The sequence below is a fragment of the Branchiostoma floridae genome, unplaced genomic scaffold, assembly GCF_000003815.2.
Source record: "Branchiostoma floridae strain S238N-H82 unplaced genomic scaffold, Bfl_VNyyK Sc7u5tJ_193, whole genome shotgun sequence".
In the NCBI taxonomy this organism is placed as follows: Eukaryota; Metazoa; Chordata; class Leptocardii; order Amphioxiformes; family Branchiostomatidae; genus Branchiostoma; species Branchiostoma floridae.
The window spans coordinates 94,031-108,106 of record NW_023365789.1 but is presented as its reverse complement, the minus strand read 5'-3'; the positions used below and the strand labels follow the sequence as shown (position 1 = coordinate 108,106).

The window sequence follows — 14,076 nt, the reverse complement described above, 5'->3', positions numbered from 1 at the left end:
GTGCGTATGTATGTGAGTATGTATGTGAGTGTGCGCCTTAGTGATTTTTTTTAAACAACATACAAGTGACATAATATGAGGTTAATAATACGGCACTGTATATTGGGGCCCAAGTGGGCAAAAAGTCTCGAGGCTAGTGTCGGGGTCACTACTGTATCAGTGTTACGATCACATCTCAGTTATCTAATCACTGATGATGAATGAATAAATGAACGGTTACAAGGTATAGCTTGATTGGACCCTCATATGGTTCAGTTATTATCAATTACACAGTTTGTAATAATTGGCTATGGAATTTAAGAAAATTCAAGTCTAAAACCCCACGTTGGACATGTTGACATCTGGCGGGATGTTTCAGTCATCGTCGAATACAACGACGACGGATGAACAACAACATTGTAAACTCTAATTGGATATCGAAATAAACAAACAAACAAACAACAGCGAGTCAACAAGTACATTGGTCAGTTCGGAGAACTCAACAGTGAGTTGACCTCTGCCCGCAATCTGCAGTGCGCTCGCCAATTCGTCACCCTAACGAGAAGCGTCGGTACTGCAGGGGTGGTGAGAGACTACTGCCGTTTAAATTACAGCAGGAACTATTTGATAGCTTCCGAGATATCTTAATATAGAAGTTTCTTCTGCGATATACATTATATTGCACGACACACAGAGCTCTTATTAAGTATCTATACTTCTGCACAAGCACAATTATTTGCTTCACAATTTTAATTTCTCTTCAAAGATTCTCCTACGTTATAAACTTGGCCCGATACACGAAGCTCTTATCGGCACTAATACACAAGCAGCCCTATAGCTACAACCCCGAGACATGAAATGTACCGACTGTTTGAGACGTTAATCTCACGTACGGCCGTAAAGTCACCTCAATATTTACCTGAGTCAACACCGAACCTGGTAAACACCATTAAGGAGTTCACAGGGTCAGTACGGGCACATGGTGACTATACTTAGAAGGTATTTATTGATTTTTCTGGCCGTAAAGGACGTGAAGCTATTATTCATTTGTTTCAGCTTTACCGTGTACACAACATGGTTGGAAGGCAAAAACAGATAAAAACATCTTTACTAGTTGCCTACCGTACCGATAACTTGTACAATATTAAAAAGATAATTATAATGATAATTAATAATAACAATCAAAGTAATAATAATGTCAACAACAATAATAACAAATAAACAATAATAACAAATATAAAAAATAAATCATAGAAATAATGTTAAATGAAATATCTAAAAAGGTGTACAACTGGGACATTGACAGTGGGTAAGCCAAGGGCATACTCACTGGGGTCAATTATGTTGTCGGTAAGAGATAGATAGTGAGCTAGGATTGCTTTCTTAAAGGTATTAATTGTGACAGCTGGGGAAGTTTTAGAGTTATAATATTTAGAAGTAAAGCGTTCCAGATGGGAACGATTGTTTGGAAATAGTTTTTATATGGCTGACAAACTAACCGTTGACAAATGGATGACAAGAAGCGCAGTTGTATGGGCACGAAGGGTGAACTAATACACTACTTTACTAACTAATATGGTACTTTTGTTCATAGTGCCATTCATTAATGCAATAAAAAAAGTTAACATTTCTTAGAACTAACTAGTATTCCGTTTGTAGCAAAAAATGTTGAAATGTTGCAAAATTACATGCCTCCAACAAGCATAAGATGCTAACCTCACGTACGGCGGTAAGGTCACCTCAATATTTACCTGAGTCAACACTGTACCTGGTAAACACCGTTGTGGGCAAAACAGGTGACTCTATCTTAGGAATTTATTGATTTTTGCGGTAGAAAAGGACGTCAATCTGCCCAATTAACCGCTGACAAAGTTCTGACAAGAAGAACATTTGGAAAAATTCTGTTTATATGTCTTAATACTATGTGCCCTACCCCTATTAAACTAAATCTGTTCTTCTTTGTGAAGTAACTGTTAGATATCGACAAACCATTATCAGCATAACCACGTACGTTTTCGCCAGGTACAGATACCGCATCTCTCTTGTTTAAAAAAAATCAATAAATGTAGATCCCCTCGCTCCCATCAAACGTGAAGTATTGTTATGATCACATCACATGCTTGTAAAGTCCATACTGTCCCGGGGTTCACATTGTCTCAGTGTAAGAACATGAGGCACCGTTTGGGCCAAATTATAGGGATAACCCCTCTAAACATATCGTCGTCGTATTTGGGGTTCTGATAAAAATATTGACTTTCTTAAGGTAAACCACAACTTACATATACAGAAATGAAATTAAAAAAATTTAAAATGTGCTAAGTAGTAAATTGTCAAGTAACTAGTATAGTTTTCCTGCCAGTTGTTGATACTTCATCCATTGCACTGCATAATTATCAAAAAATTACTGCGACCTCCCCCCCCCCCCCCACTGCATCAAATGCACAATGGCCCAACCTTCACCTTACCACCTCACACGTTCGTTAAGTCCACACCGTACGTGATAAACACCCTCCCAGGGGTCAGAGGTCAGCAGTAACACGTAAGCACAACAGGTGAGCTTGATATCCATCTAAATGTTTGTTTTTGATCGGTTCAGAGAAGAAATATCCATTAATCATCACTACAATGGTTGTATTTCTACTTTTGTGGTCAAACAAGGTCATATGTTTCGCTCCGGCAGGTGTTAAAAAGTTAAGTTGAATCATCGCGCAAAAGGCAGAAAGGCCTACCCACGCTCTCATACCTCACGTGACATGACGGGAAAAGTCTACATTTAGGGCGAGGCGCATGCGCTGAGCAAACACGTATACGTGGAGGGTGTAAAGTTACTGAGCGGAGAAGAACAATTCACGATGACGGTTTCACCCTAATTTGCACCACCCAAGTGTTAAAGCCGTGAGTAATCGTTACCTTGTTGTGATGTAAGTTTGAGTAATTAACCTTAGAAATAGACCTGGAAATTGAGGATAGGTTTCTGTGCTTTTGCAAACTCTGCACTTTCATACAGAATGGTTTGATAATTCATGATTATCTTAATTCATGAAAGGTTCAAACAAACAAACAAACAAACAAACAGACAATTATGTTACATGCATGTTTTCGTGTTTTTGACAATTATCATCTGGGAAACCAACTATTCCAGTGTGCACGTTAGAGGTGGGCAAAGCTTTTGCCCTAGACGTATTTAGAAGAATCGAAAACAGATCTGTGTTAGATATTGTAATAACTCTGCTCTGATTAAGGAAAAGATTAACAAATTAAAAGTTACGTGACTATCCCATAGTCACGTTATACGCAACGTGACTGAGTGGGCGGAGGCTAGTATTGGGGGATTCAAGTATCAGTGTTTGTAACGAACATGCCATAAGATGCGACTTATCATTGGGAATACAAATAAAAGTTTTACCGCATTCAGTCCTCAAATCCTGATGTTACGTATTATCAAAAAGCTCGTCATTATTAACTAACATCAAAGTTGAACAAGTCACGTCTAAAACCCCTAGTGTGACGTGTTTGCCACTTTGGCAGGGTAGGGCCGTTATCTTTGTACTTTGTACCTGGTGCCACCTTCCACTGACGTTTAAAGATCAAGTATGGATACGGTATTCTCCAAGCAGAGGTTGGGTCCCGTAGGTAGTAGTGGCTGGGATTTTTGAGGGAAGCGAGCTAGTAAAAAAACAGATTGAAATACAGATTCAGACTAACTGTTCCTCACATCGTCCCAACATAATGCACAAGGAGTGAAAACTGTAGGTAATTGGGCACTTCTTATGCTGTTGATTTGTTTATCTTTTACTAGACACCGTATTAGACGGTTTAAAGAGCCTCTGTATCCAATGCAAACATGGGGAACTCCATCTTTTTTAACCAGCAAATGGTATGGTTTGAGCTTGACAGTGAGGATCTTGCTAATTGCTTAGTTACTTATAGCATCCTAATCAGTAATTATTGATTACAAAATATAGATTAATCGTGCTTTTATATCGTTATGCTCTTATCAATTGCACAGCTTCTTATTACTAAGTTGTGGATTTGAAAACGGAGAAAAATCCCGTCTAAAACCCCAAGTTGGACATGTTTACATCTTTCGGCAGCGCGGGTATGTTTGTACATTGTACCTGGCGCCACCTCCCACTGGAGTTCAAAGTTCAAGTAGGGGAATAACGTTCTACGGCTACATGATTGTGTTGTCAGTAAATAAAGATGGCGGAGTGAGAATGTCGGTTAGCCTGCGACATAGTTTAGCCTACGTAAATAGGTTCTTAGATCGCATAAAACAGATGTCGAGCCATTACCCATAATGCTTAGCTGATGTTCAAAGTTTGAATTCTGCTGGTGTAATGATGATGAGAAGCACACATTGGGCAGTAAAACAACGGGGTAGATCGTCATTACTAACCTGTAAAATTTGCAACAAAAAAAAAGTAAGAAATTCCAAGTCTTAAACCCCAAATTGGATCGGTTGAAATATATTGGCAGCGCAGGTATGTTTGTACATTGTACCTGGTGCCACCTCCCACTGGAGTTCAAAGGTCAAGTAGGGGAATAACGTTCTACGGCTACATACTTGTGTTGTCAGTAAATGAAGATGGCGGAGTGAACATGTCGGTTAGCCTGAGACAGTCTAACATACGTAAATATGTTTAGTTCTTAAATCGCATAAAACAGATGTCGAGCCATTACCCATAAGGCTTAGCTGATGTTCAAAGTTAAGATTCTGCTGGCGTAATGATGATGACAAGCATACATTGAGTAGTAAAACAACAGGATAGATCGTCATAACCTGTGAAATTTGTAACAAAAAAAGTGAGAAATTTCCAATCTAAAACCCCAACTTGGATCGGTTGAAATCATTAAATCCTTTTGAGCCTTCTTATCGTTATGCTCTCATTAAAAAAAAGGAGAAAATTCACGTCTGAAACCCCACGTTGACCATGTTTACAGCTTTCGGCAGCGCAGGTATGTTTGTACATTGTACCTGGCGCCACCTCCCATTGGAGTTCAAAGGTCAAGTAGGGGAATAACGTTCTACGGCTACATACTTGTGTTGTCAGTAAATGAAGATGGCGGAGTGAACATGTCGGTTAGCCTGCGACAGATTCTAACCTACGTAAATATGTTTAGTTCTTAAATCGCATAAAATAGCTGTCGAACCATCACCCATAGGGCTTAGCTGATTCAAAGTTGGGATTCTTCTTGTGTTATGACGATGACAAGCACACATTGAGCAGTATAACAACAGGATATATCGCCATTACTAACTTGTAATATTTGCAACAAAAAAAGGGAGAAATTCCCAGTCTAAAACCCCAACTTGGATCGGTTGAAATGTATTGGCAGCGCGGGTATGTTTGTACATTGTACCTGGTGCCACCTTCCACTGGAGTTCAAAGGTCAAGTAGGTCAAATGGCGTTCTCTCTATGGTTACATTTATTCATTGTGTAGTCAGTAAATATAGTTTGGTAAGTGCGCATGTCGGCTGGCCTGAGGCCGAGTCCGCCTCCCAGGGACGTTTAAAGGTCACGCATTCATAAAGAATAGAGAATGCTATGGGGGACAGAGACGTTTGGAAACAAAGAGTGGACCTGGTCCGGGCAACTAGCCCGTGATGATGATGATGATGATTCATAAATAGAACGGCGTTATGTTTGTGCGAGCACAATGTAGTTGTCATTACGTGAAGATTGCGATTTGACAAAGCGGACCAACTATTGTATTCTTATAACGGCTAAAAACGAACCAGTCAGTCCCACCGCTTGCTGTCATACAGAGCAATATTAACTTCGCAGTATAAAAAGTGTCCCTGCTATCCCAAAAATAGTCACTAGGGGGCCCAAACGTCTTCCTGACCATAGAAAACGAGATAGCACTGTAGTATCAAGGGAAGCGGCTAGGGGGCCGAAAATATAATCATTTCCAGCTTTCATCACACCCCACCAAACACCAAGTATGAAACCAATCCACCCAGCCATTCTTGAGTTATCTTGTTCACTGACACACAGACAAACGCTAGTGAAAATACAACCTCCATGATATTTCATGGAGGTAACTAAGAAGTTAGTTACGTGTACATGCCTATACTTTTTCCATCGTGCCTTTGAACCGAGGCAAGTATTGAGGTTTCTACTCTACAGTAACAAATATCCAATACGATGCATCTCATCACCATCACATGTCTGTGTGTTTGTCTGCGCGCGCGTGTGTGAGTGCTGGTGCATGTGTATATGAGTTGCTGTGTGTGTGTGTGTGTGTGTGTGTGTGTGTGTGTGTTTATGTCTATCTGTGTTTGTGTGGGTATACGTTTGTGCTTGTGCCTCTTTCGTGCTTGCATATCAGCCATATGCGCGTTTGGGGTATTATATATCTACAGTTTCTTTGTACGTTATGCAGGAATAATCCAACATGGCGGCAGGCCTGAACCTCCAGCCTCAGACCGTCAACGGTCTCCTTACACTTGACCTGAGTAACCAGGGTCTGACGTCCATCCCGGAGGAGGTGTTTGATATCACTGACCTGGAGTTTCTAGATGTGTCCAATAACAAACTAACCAGCATCCCGGAAGCAATCGGCCGTCTGCAGAACCTTTCCCGTTTGGACGCTGACGGCAACATGATGACAAGTTTGCCACAGGCGATCAGTTCCTTGCAAGGGCTGAAACAGTTATATGTCCATAGCAATAATTTGAGTGAGTTGCCTGACGGGTTGGAAGATTTACAAAACCTGGAATGGCTATGGGTAAAGGACAATAAGTTAAAGAAACTTCCTACAAAAATCTTTTCCTGCCTCAACCTTGTAAACTTTGATGCCAGTAACAATAATCTCTCCACCTTCCCTCCTGGTGTGGAAAAGCTGCAGAAACTGAGAGAACTGTACATTTATGGTAATCAGCTGACGGAGGTACCCTCAGGGGTGTGCTCGCTCCCTAACCTTGAGAAGTTAAGTGTCTACAATAATAATCTCTCCACCTTCCCTCCTGGTGTGGAAAAGCTGCAGAAACTGAGAGAACTGTACATTTATGGTAATCAGCTGACGGAGGTACCCTCAGGGGTGTGCTCGCTCCCTAACCTTGAGAAGTTAAGTGTCTACAATAATAATCTCTCCACCTTCCCTCCTGGTGTGGAAAAGCTGCAGAAACTGAGAGAACTGTACATTCATGATAATCAGCTGACGGAGGTACCCTCAGGGGTGTGCTCGCTCCCTAACCTTGAGAAGTTAAGTGTCTACAATAATAATCTCTCCACCTTCCCTCCTGGTGTGGAAAAGCTGCAGAAACTGAGAGAACTGTACATTCATCATAATCAGCTGACGGAGGTACCCTCAGGGGTGTGCTCGCTCCCTAACCTTGAGGTGTTGAGTGTCGGTAATAACCCCATCAGATGTCTCCCCGATGAAGTCACACGACTCACCAGGATGAAGACTCTCAGTGTCCCCAGCTGTCAGTTTGATGAGTTCCCCAGACAGGTGCTGCAGCTGAAGACACTGGAGATGCTGTATGCTGGACAAAATGGCGGGCGCAAGTTTGACATGGTCCCAGATGAAGTGGGAAACTTACAACACCTGTGGTTCTTGGCATTGGAAAACAACCTCCTTAGAACCCTGCCGAGCACCATGAGTCACCTGCACAACCTACGGCAGGTCCAACTCTGGAACAACAAGTTCGACACGTTCCCAGAAGTCCTGTGTGAACTACCTGCCATGGAGAAACTGGACATAAAGAACAACAACATCACCAGGATCCCAACCGCCCTTCACCGAGCAGACAAACTGAGGGACTTGGATGTTTCTGGAAACCCCCTGACATACCCTCCACAGGACGTGTGTAAACAAGGGACCGGCGCCATCATGGCCTTCCTGAAACAGGAGGCTGAGAAAGGTGAGGTGTGTTTTAGACAGGCTGTCAAAGCAACCTTATTTTCATTGGTATCATACTTTTATATGAGCTGAATATTTGTTTTATGGTAATTTGCAGACTTGAAAAGTTCTTACTATATCCCTTTCAATACCAGTATTCAAATATTATGAATTGAACTTTTATAATGTTTTTGCTGGATCGTTAAACCTTCAGACTTCTATGGCTCGTTCTCATTTAAACGTCGATATGCTGTCACCTGACTTTACGCCTTGATATGGAGCAAATTATAGACAACATCACCGGTTCCTTCATTTTTCCACAACTCCTGTAATGTTTTACAAAAGATACACAACAACATTCGTATTGATTGATGGGTTAGAAGATTATTATAGCCACGGGTGGGATTTCACACCCTAAAAAAGTCGCCTGAGAAGAAACGAAGAATTCAAATAGTAGCCAAAAATTTAACAATTCAGTTCCCAGAATAATTGTTCGGCAGGTGAAACCAGCTACCCAGGCCCTCTGCCCGATCACGTCAGATCGCTACTGTCACTGATCTTGGAGGCTGTGTGAGGTGATTTATGCCTGTCGCCAAATTCGGTAACAAACGTTACCACCACGAGTACGACGATTGCCACGGTTATAGTATCCACGTATAAGACTAGAAATGGCCGTTTTTGTGACGCTTTAAGTTTTTCTGGCTTTCTAAAGAAACAAGAAAGGGTTGTTGACTGTCATTTGTATTCCACCTTGCTTAACAAAATGTTGTGCAGAAATGACTGTAACAAACGTTGCCATTGTTCGATGCTGTCTAAGCTTTCCATTTGACCTGGTGTAAAAAAAGCTGTCCACTTTTCAAATGTCCCTAGGGACATCCACTTATACCTAAATGATGTAGTCAATAAGGTAAGTCCTTTCGAAGAACACATGGTAAAGTCTACTGTTGTAACAAACGTTACCGGTTACGTTTTTTACATGCCCTATAATGCATTACCAATGGGACCGAAAATAATAAGTTGCCATTTTTTGGCTATGGTTAAAAGAGGAATTTTCCCAAACAATCAAGTATTTTTCAGTGAAAATAAAGCCAATCTATTTTTCGACCAAAAAAATGCCATTTTCGACATTTCAATGAGAACGACCGCTATTCCCACTGCAAATCGGAATACACGTGTTGCCTTATATTATGTCATATTATACCATACTATATTATATTTCATCATATTATATCGCATTATATTATAATATTATATGCAATGACTGAAACGAACATGCGTTCTTTAATTCAGATGAGAGAATTCTCAGTGCCTTCAACCGCCTGTCCGTGAGGATGAGCCAAACCCAGTGGAAACCTCTCGCCCGGAGCCTGGGGCTCAGCAACAGGGCGATGGACGCCATCAAGGTGGGATTATTTTCTATTTGTAACTCAACAGATAAACGGATTGGAGTCAGAATTAGAGATTGAACTGTTTGTAACAACGAAAATTGTCTTTAACGAACTCATGACATTAATGTTCTGTTGTAATCTTATGCGTCTCATTCCTAATACCATCAGATGGTATTCACTGATATAGGATGAAGGCTCTTATACAGGAATGGGATTGCACTGGATTGAATTCATATGGCCTTTAACAATGACTATGTTAGGTTTCCGCGCCAGACGACGTTCCTGACCAGGTGTACCAGACCCTGGTACAGTGGAGAGAGAAGGAAGGTGAGGCGGCCACACTTTCCGCCCTGGAGCAGCACCTCAGAGACCTGGACTTTCAGCAGCTGGCGGACCAGCTTTTTCGGGCGCCCAGGGTGGGTCAATATATATTTTTTATGTATATATTTGTCAGTTTTACACTTTTGACTAGTGGGGTGATAACTATATTCGGTAGTATGCCTTTAACTTCCAGGGGTGTATATGCATTATGGTCTTGGATAAAGGTAGCTTATGGGGGATACGTCAGCATTCCTTATGCGTATACGTGTAGGGTCAATGTTGATTAATAGTGTTGATCATAGAAGTCGCCACAGCAATATCATTTTACAATGCCTAACATGTCTTCCCTTATTTTTCATGATGATCTTCCTGAAACAGGAGGCAGAGAAAGGTTAGTGACGTTTTGTTGGGTATAAACTTGGCAAAAAATGTTGGTAGATACCCATAACATCTAACATTTACAAATAAAAGAAACCAATTTGATGCGGTACGCTCCCGTAAATTAGGATTTGCCACATTTGCCACATTCTAACAAGCTGATATGTTTGTGTTCCCCTTCGAACTATGGTAATGACATTTAAGTATATTTTTGCATTATAAGATACTTTAGTTTATCGCTGTTTGTAAGCTTATCACTCATCCGCCTGAAGGGTATTTGTTGGAGTTAAAGTACACGGTACAGTTGGTGAAAACTGTGGATTTGGTGGATATAAAAGTTTGAAATTTTTTGGCAATGCTGACCGGCAATATACATTTTACTTTCAATGTTGTACTTTCCATGTTTATTGGATAAAGAAATGTTTATTTCCCCTGCAGAAACAGAAGACGTGAAAAGTAGAGAGGAACACATTAAAGTGACAGGACGACCACAGAAACAGGATGATGGCGTCAAGAAAACACAGGTAGTAATGCTTTGTGACTTTATGAAAACGTCGTTTTTGTTTGTTATCTGTAATCTAGCTAAATTAAAAATAGTGGTTAAATTCCTTTGTTACAGTTTCTAACAGTCCTTTATGTTTTTACTCACGAGTAACGACACAACCAATTTTTATCAATGCACACACTTCCTTTGCCTCCTTGTCTTGCTTAGTGATTAAGTCCCGTTTTGTATGATAAACAATGACAATGCCTTAATAAATATATCAATTATGTCTTGTAATGGCAAAGTTGTGCAATTCAGTCCCTATTTGTAAACATTCCATGGATGTTATGTGAAAAATCAGATCTACACAATATCGACATTATGGCGGTAATACCATTGAGTCACTGACGTAATCGCACTGCTAACGATACAATTGACGGATTTCAGCACAATCAAATCTCAATTTTCCAGCCTGAAGGTGCTGTGGCGGTTACGAAGGGCGATTCTTCTGACTCCAGAACCTCGGCACTCACTGCTCGGGTTCAGCCGATGGTCCGGTCGGAAGTTACAGGAGGAGTAAGTATCTCCAAGATATCCATTCAGGTCCGTCTGTAGTTACGGTTTGCTGATTTTTACAGTATTGTCCGACTTATGTACGCAAACGTGTCCAGAATTTTATGTCCAAACTTTAACGTTACACTAAAAAAACCGCTACCGCGTCTTTCATTTGGGACATTTATAGTCACATTTCATATAATCTAACACTCTCTGTGTTATACGAGTCTGTAACAAACGAATTTGGCAAAAAAGGTGAAAAAAAGTGCCATATGAGTTGCTTAGTTGTAACTCAAGAGTAGGTCGGCCAAGAAGCAAAGGAAACACTGAATGGAAATTAACTCACCCTGATTGACAAATTGATTATTTTCAGCACGCAAGGGAGCCAATATAGAGTATTACCAAAGGCATAGAATCTACAGAAACAAACCATTACAGTTAACATACTCTGTCTTTCTGCAGCACAATGCGGTTTTCCTGTCGTACCAGTGGGACCACCAGGACAAAGTGCTGCTGCTGCACGATCGCCTGCAGGAGCGAGGCTACAGCTGCTGGATGGACATCAAGCAGATGGGGGGAGGGGACAGTCTGTACGAGATGATGGACAAGGGCATCAGGGGGGCCAAGGTACGGACACATGCCATGGTTAATGTCCACAGAGAACTGAGATTGTTTGTGCGTGTGAGTGATACATGTGAGTGAGTGAGTGAGTGAGTGAGTGAGTGAGTGAGTGAGTGAGTGAGTGAGTGAGTGAGAGAGAGGAAGTGAGAGTGAGTGTGAATGAGAGAGACAGAGTGAGTGAGTGAGTGAGTATATACTATGCAATAGTAACGTTAATTTGGCAACCTGACGCCCATGTAGGGCACGGAAATATAAACAAATCAGATGATAATCTTTGCGCAGGATAAAATTTTCTCGGTAAGTTATCTGTGAACACAACGATTTACCATAGCCATCTACACTATTCTACCGCACATGAGATTGATATCTATCTATCATCATCATTATATTATTGCGTATTTCACGTCCAGGTCGTTGTTAGCTGCGTGACGCCCCCTTACGCCGAGTCGAAGAACTGCAGGGACGAAGTGGCGCTTGCGCGGAACCTGAACACTCCCATCATCCCCGTGATGCTGGAGAAGACAACATGGCCGCCGCCCGGGCCCATGTCCATCCCCTTGGCGCAACTGCTCTACATCAACATGGCCAAAGGTCAGGACGAGGACCCGTGGAAGGGGGCGCTGTTTGAGGAGTTGGTTAGGATGATAGATTCTTTTGTGAAGAGGCCGAAAGCTAAGTGATTAACCGAAACAACAATCGGCACATTTGACTAATCGCTGACGACAAGTATCCGCAGGATCACGTGCCCCTAACTCTCGCGAGTTTACGTTCTGGTGTGATTGGTCATCAGTGTTGATCAAAAAGAAGGCGGCAGTGGTCGTTGAATTCGAAATTTGAAGAGGCTGAAGGCAAAATAAGATATGAATTAAGTTCATGACCTACATGATTAACCAAAGCAACGATATCATCCACTTTAATTATCAATACAATTATAGCGTGTAAACTAATATCTAGACTGACAGGCTATTTCTCGTTTGATGGGGAACTTTGCAAATAATGGCATTTTGTCACAAAAGGTGTACACATTGATGGATGTAGATAGACAGTGCAAATAGATTATGAAGGGGCTGATGTCTACATCGCAGTAGCAATGCTATAATATGAATGGTCATAGGGTGTAATCTCAGACGCATGTTATAGCCTACTCCTAGCATTTGGCACATGTGTTTGTAAAATACACGTAGATCTTTGAAAAATGTACTTGATGTGCGAACTTCCGTACTGATAATGAAATGAGGGTTTATTCTGAATTGAATTTCGAGGTATATACGATGTCATATATAATCATATCATTGTCATTTTAAGAACAATGTGTAAGGTGGTGGTCACCACAAAATGGCAAAACAGAGGTGTAGAATGATTCAGTTTTGATCATATTATCAACTTATGAACATAATTATTTGCTACTTGATAGGCACACTGTCGTAAGTATCTGTTATGGATGTTTTGTTCTATCTATAATTACCAACATAGGTCAGATTATAGTATTGAATTGCTTATGGTTAGTATTCTGCAGTAATTGCATTCCATTCATTGACTTCTATACATTCAGTAAACGAAAAGTGAAGTTTCAGTTCATATTTGGGAATCTACATGATGTAATGAAATACATAAAATAGTTGAAAATTCTAATCGATTTTATATTACAAATTATAAACACTGAAGTGTTATATAGTTCTTAACTGAATAATTTTGGTGTTGGTTGAAAGTAACATATTAATAATATAATGTATACATAAAAGTAATTGATAATCTAATGGCGCTTAAAATGATTTAGTATTTGGTAACTGTCTACATTCTTCATTCTGCTTATTTTGCATGTTAATCGTGTGACGTCGTAAATAAAATTGGGTAAAAATGACGGCTGGTGACTGTTTTATGAGTTAGAGTTTGATGACAAAGTATCATATGTAACCCTGATGTATGATGCATAATCTTTAAACAGGTACACTCTGTATCTAACCCATCTATCCACCCAGTATGTAGGAGTCCTTTAAGGTGGGCCGTCATTGTTCTCCACACCATATACTATAACCAGTAAACCGCCGCAAGTCGTAACACACCAATGTTGTACAAGGTAAGTTAGACCAGCTCTAATACATTGGCTCCACTCACGCAGACTTTACCAACTAGTTTACTGCCTTACGAGTATTTTATTTTCTGATGGCATGTTAGCTTTGATTGTGGGCGGCCTTCGTACTAGTATTCTATGAATTCGGCCAGCAAGAAAATTGGTACATATAAAACTAATACGCCATGAAAAACAGAAAAGCGCATTATTGGCCACAAAAAGCCCGCCCAGTATAGCCTGGTAACGAGACTAGTCAGCATAATATTGAGTTTACCAGAATCTGTTTTTCCCAAACGGTCAAAATTCATGTAGGGTCAGTAGTCTTTTACCCGGTGCGACTTATTCACTGAGATACTACTGGCTGCAGTACAGGGTTGGGACCTAGCTAGGCAGGGTTGGGACCTAGCTAGGCAGGATGGGACCTAGC

At 40.8% G+C, this 14,076-nt stretch overlaps 1 protein-coding gene across 1 annotated transcript; it reads left to right on the top strand.

Moving 5' to 3' along the window:
• Positions 1 to 6,375: 6,375 nt before the first annotated feature.
• On the top strand, positions 6,376 to 12,813 carry LOC118408551 (leucine-rich repeat and IQ domain-containing protein 4-like). The gene is made up of 8 exons (XM_035809360.1): positions 6,376 to 7,853; positions 9,122 to 9,234; positions 9,480 to 9,635; positions 9,919 to 9,931; positions 10,357 to 10,442; positions 10,874 to 10,978; positions 11,420 to 11,584; positions 11,989 to 12,813. Exons 1-8 carry the CDS (start codon positions 6,383 to 6,385, stop codon positions 12,256 to 12,258), a joined length of 2,379 nt encoding a protein of 792 aa, XP_035665253.1. The 5' UTR covers positions 6,376 to 6,382; the 3' UTR covers positions 12,259 to 12,813.
• Positions 12,814 to 14,076: the final 1,263 nt, after the last annotated feature.